General features: G+C 48.3%; 3 protein-coding genes across 3 annotated transcripts; 1 reads left to right on the top strand and 2 right to left on the bottom strand.

Moving 5' to 3' along the window:
* Window positions 1-1,607, top strand: FOXG_08004 (uncharacterized protein). Its single transcript, XM_018386721.1, has 3 exons — window positions 1-142; window positions 192-515; window positions 567-1,607. The coding sequence occupies exon 3, from the start codon at window positions 586-588 to the stop codon at window positions 1,381-1,383; it is 798 nt and encodes a 265-aa protein (XP_018243906.1). The 5' UTR covers window positions 1-142; window positions 192-515; window positions 567-585; the 3' UTR covers window positions 1,384-1,607.
* Window positions 1,608-2,196: 589 nt separating this feature from the next.
* FOXG_08003 (uncharacterized protein) lies at window positions 2,197-3,008 on the bottom strand (the record flags this gene model as incomplete). The annotated part of the gene is made up of 3 exons (XM_018386720.1): window positions 2,197-2,419; window positions 2,471-2,740; window positions 2,848-3,008. The coding sequence occupies 3 exons, from the start codon at window positions 3,006-3,008 to the stop codon at window positions 2,356-2,358; spliced, it is 495 nt and encodes a 164-aa protein (XP_018243905.1). The 3' UTR covers window positions 2,197-2,355.
* Window positions 3,009-3,648: 640 nt separating this feature from the next.
* On the bottom strand, window positions 3,649-4,172 carry FOXG_19556 (uncharacterized protein). Its single transcript, XM_018399793.1, has 3 exons — window positions 4,030-4,172; window positions 3,916-3,975; window positions 3,649-3,862 (listed from the first exon to the last, which is right to left on the bottom strand). The coding sequence occupies exons 1-2, from the start codon at window positions 4,098-4,100 to the stop codon at window positions 3,936-3,938; spliced, it is 111 nt and encodes a 36-aa protein (XP_018243904.1). The 5' UTR covers window positions 4,101-4,172; the 3' UTR covers window positions 3,649-3,862; window positions 3,916-3,935.
* Window positions 4,173-4,186: the final 14 nt, after the last annotated feature.

Here is a 4,186-nt window from a genome sequence, read left to right as displayed (position 1 = left end):
GACGCACGTTTCTTCTCAGAAGCGTAAGAAACATAGCATATTTTCAGGGCAGCCGATTTACTCCCTGACCGCCTATATCTTCAAGTCCTGCACCCACGAGATCTCGAAATCGACTGCGTACCAACAAACCATTGTCGCCATGGTATGCCATCCTGCCTCGTCTTATAACTCGGTTGCTAAGAATTACACAGTATTCAGGCTTCGGCGGTGGGTTTGATCCCGCTAACCCCGACCACCTCTACAACATGGCCCGCCATGGGCGACGACCCATTGTGCAACGGTTCGACGAGTACTACCGATGCTATCCTCTAGTCATGGCCCCCGGAGCTGAACGACCAGAACTCAACTACGGTTCCAAGATAATTCTGCCACCATCCGCTCTCGACAAGGTGTCTAAGCTCCATGTACAGTGGCCTTTGCTCATGGAGTTGATCAACGGAGAGAAAGGCAGACACTCACATGCGGGTGTGCTGGAGTTTATTGCGGAGGAAGGCCGAGCATACATTCCTCAATGGGTATGGGGACACACTGTATTATTGAAAGGTCTTGTTATTAACACTCACTAGATGATGGGAAACTCTTGGCATGGACGTTGGCGACATGATCCAGGTCCGTACCACATCATTGGAGCTGGCCAAGATGGTCAAGCTACAGCCTCAATCTGTCAGCTTCCTTGAGATTAGTGATCCCAAGGCAGTGCTGGAGAAGGCTTTCCGCAATTTTGCCACCCTGACCAAGGGTGATGTCTTCAATTTCGCCTACAACGATGAAGTCTATGATGTGGCCGTTCTCGACGTCAAGCCCGAGACGGACAAGATGGGAGTCAGTATGATCGAGACCGACGTGTCAGTAGAATTCGCGCCCCCAGTCGGCTACGTCGAACCTGAGCGCAAGAGCGGAACAAGCACCCCAAGAAGCACACGAGGTGGTGTCCCTGCTGGAGGTTTGTTACATAACCAGGGAACCATGGCACAAGCCATCAACTACAGCGCCATTGCTCCATCAGTGACAAGCAATGTGACAAACTTCCTTGGAGAGGGTCAAAAGCTTGCCAAGAAGGGTAGTAAGGCTCCGACACCCAAGCCAGCTACTCCGGTTCCTACGGTGGAGATTCCAGGAATGCCTAGGAGGCGCGATGGTGCTCCGGCAGCTCTCCGTTTGCCACCTAACAAGCTTTTCTTCGGATACGAGATCAAGCCAGTCAAGACGGACGCTGATAAGGAACAGGAGAAGGAGAACGCCAACAGGCATCACTTTGCTGGCCAAGGTCAGACACTTCGAGGTGCCGTTAAGAGAAAGGGAGAAGGAGACGACAAGACAAAGGCCCCCGAGAAGAAGGGCACCAGCGAAGGAAATAGACTCGACGGTCGACGGCCACGATGAACAAGGACAATGCAATGAATTGGACTGGCGTTTGGGTAGTAGGGAACGTGATTTAGAGCTTGATTCGACTTATACTGGGTAGTCTGTCATTGATGCCCATGTTAGTGACTGATGACACGAATGAATAAAAAAAACATATGTAAGATAAGAGTCTCGTGTGATCAGAGTCATGAAGTTACACCTCAAGATGTTTGACTTACGGTAAATGATTACTTGCTGCCCTTTCTTCTTATTAAGAAACTCCTTTTGGTCTCTATCTTCTGGCACTCACTCGCAGACGAGAAACGAAAAACATACGGTGTGAGATACGGAGACACACTAAGAACCATGCAGAATATGCCATAGTGGTATATTGATACACGAATCACGAGCCCCAAGGCATCCGGATGCGTATGGCTATTTGGCTGCCGTTATCAAAACCAACACAACGAACCCTCCAAGACTACGTAAACTTGAAATCTAGAAATAAGAGATGACAGACAAACGTTAGTCCCAAATACAGTCCATTAAGCCATGCAAGAAATTGGGTAGCAATCTTCATGAAGTGACTCTGCGTAGGACAAATACATGGTTATCGATCGAACATCCAAAGCCTTCAGAAGGTGAGCACAGAAAGAGTTGACTTTTCCTGCCCGGAAGCTACGCAAACAGGAAACGATTGAATCTGAGAAAGGTGTGACTATGAACGGGCGACTAGTGAGCATCGCTAAGCAGAAAGTCGCAACAAGAAATCCTTCGTGAGAAGCCTTTACGAGAAGCAGAATATGGCTGGCGTATTACATGGGAATTATATGTCCACTGAGATGCGCTGTAGGGAACCAAAGTGAACTTCATGTTGCGAGGGCTATCAATCCAGTTCTCCAGGGCTGTAAATCCCCCCTATTATCTCGCCCCCCTAGCAATAGCATCAAAAGCCTCGATATTATCAACCCTTCAGATATCTTTCTTTTCATGATAGAGTTGCAAAAATCTCTAAGCACCGTCACCGTTGGCAAGCCAGTTCTCAAACTTGGCTTCCTTCTCAGCAACAGAAAGGCTACGAACAGATCAGTATTTGTATTAGGACATGCGTACCAGTGGAACATACCTGCCCCCAGAATTGCCCTGGACACCAACCGATGTCTTGAGATCCTCGTCCTCGTCCTCGTTCTTGTGCTTCATCTTCTTATGGACAGGAGATTCGACCATGGTCTCTGCATCATCGTCCTCCTCGTCCAGGATCTCGATCTTCTTCTTAGCAGGAGTCGATCGCTTGCGGCGGGTGGTAGCCTTCTTGGGTGTAGCAGTAGGGGTGCTGGTGGAAGGATCACCATGTCGACCTTTGAAGTCGCGCATGATAGACTTGCTGAAATGCTGACTGTTGCTGGTAAGTATCTGGACGTGATGAATATGGCTATGGTTTGGGAGGCTCAAGGACCCGAAGGGAAGAAATATAATGATATGAGAAAGCATGGGGAGACTTACGAGATGGCGTCCTTGGTAAAGGAATAACCAAGGGTTGCCATCGAGGCATGGACCTTTGGCCAGTTGAAGCGCATGCGCTCACCATCCTGAGCACCCATGATCACTGCGACGCACAGGTCACGCTCGGCGTTGGCGTCCCACTTCTTCTCAGAAGGAGGCATTGTGTTAGGTGAGAGAATGGCTTGATGTAGAGTGCAGGATGTTGTTCTGAGGTTGAGGGATGGAGATGCAGTATGTAGGAGAAGAGGAGTGGATGAAAAGTGTGGAAGGGAAAGATGGAAGAGTAATTCTGAAGAGTGAATGGAGAAATATTAGAGGGTCGAAAAGTCTTAGTGAAAGGGAAAGAGAGATATCTAGGGGGATATAGGCTGCGTGTGGCCGTGCAACTGGTGGAAGCGCTTGATTCCTCTGCCTAGTAACCGAATGACCGAAGACGCAAACATAGCCACGCAGTAAATATCATCCTTATACTGATATATCTGGAGGATTTCGTAACTTAAGTATCTATAAATATCGCATACACAGTAGAGTTCAAGTTTTAAGCATCCCATGGCAATGGTCACGAGAATCGGAATTAAACAAGGAGAGTACTCGACCGGCATTTATTAGAAACACTTTGTGAATATCCCATATATACTCGGCCAATACTCGTGCAAATTTCAGTGAACATCAGCGGAGGCCTTGATGGATACTCAGTAAGAGTGTAGATGCCCATGGGATGCTCGGGAAATGCGCATCAACACCTCACGACACTTCAACAGACTGCACAAAAAAAGAAGAAGAAAAAAAAAAAAAAAAGGACGGGTGGTATCTTTCAATTCATCGCAGAGACATGCTCGTAATATTGCCCTCAAATGGCAAATCTCTCGTCGTAACATCCAAGGCACATGGAAACCATCCTCGCCTAGTTTTACCCCTATTTCTCTGCGATAGGCATGAGCCTGTTGATCACCACTCCAATGTTTATCAGCCGTCGAAGGCTCAACTTCCAACCCCCTTGACCGTGGAAGCTAGCCTGTTGGTCCATTAGCTGAGAACATATGTGACTGTATTTAGACATCAACTCACAAGGTAGAAGAAATTCTGACCTAGACCTCACCAACGGTGACCTCGTCCTCGGGCTCGGACCTATAAGACAGTTAGTAAGGAACCTGGAAGTTGACTCGGTATATTCCAACATACTTGGTACGCTTGACGCTTTTGGGGGACATGAGTTCCTCATCCATGTCGTCCGTCTCCATCTTCAGCTGCATCTTCTCATCCTCAAGATCCTCGTCCTCGTCGACGATGGAAGCCGACTTGGTGGCCTTGCGCTTAGGAGTACGCTTGGCAGGAGTCT

This window comes from Fusarium oxysporum, chromosome 4, assembly GCF_000149955.1.
Source record: "Fusarium oxysporum f. sp. lycopersici 4287 chromosome 4, whole genome shotgun sequence".
In the NCBI taxonomy this organism is placed as follows: Eukaryota; Fungi; Ascomycota; class Sordariomycetes; order Hypocreales; family Nectriaceae; genus Fusarium; species Fusarium oxysporum.
This window is presented reverse-complemented; position numbering and strand designations above follow the sequence as displayed.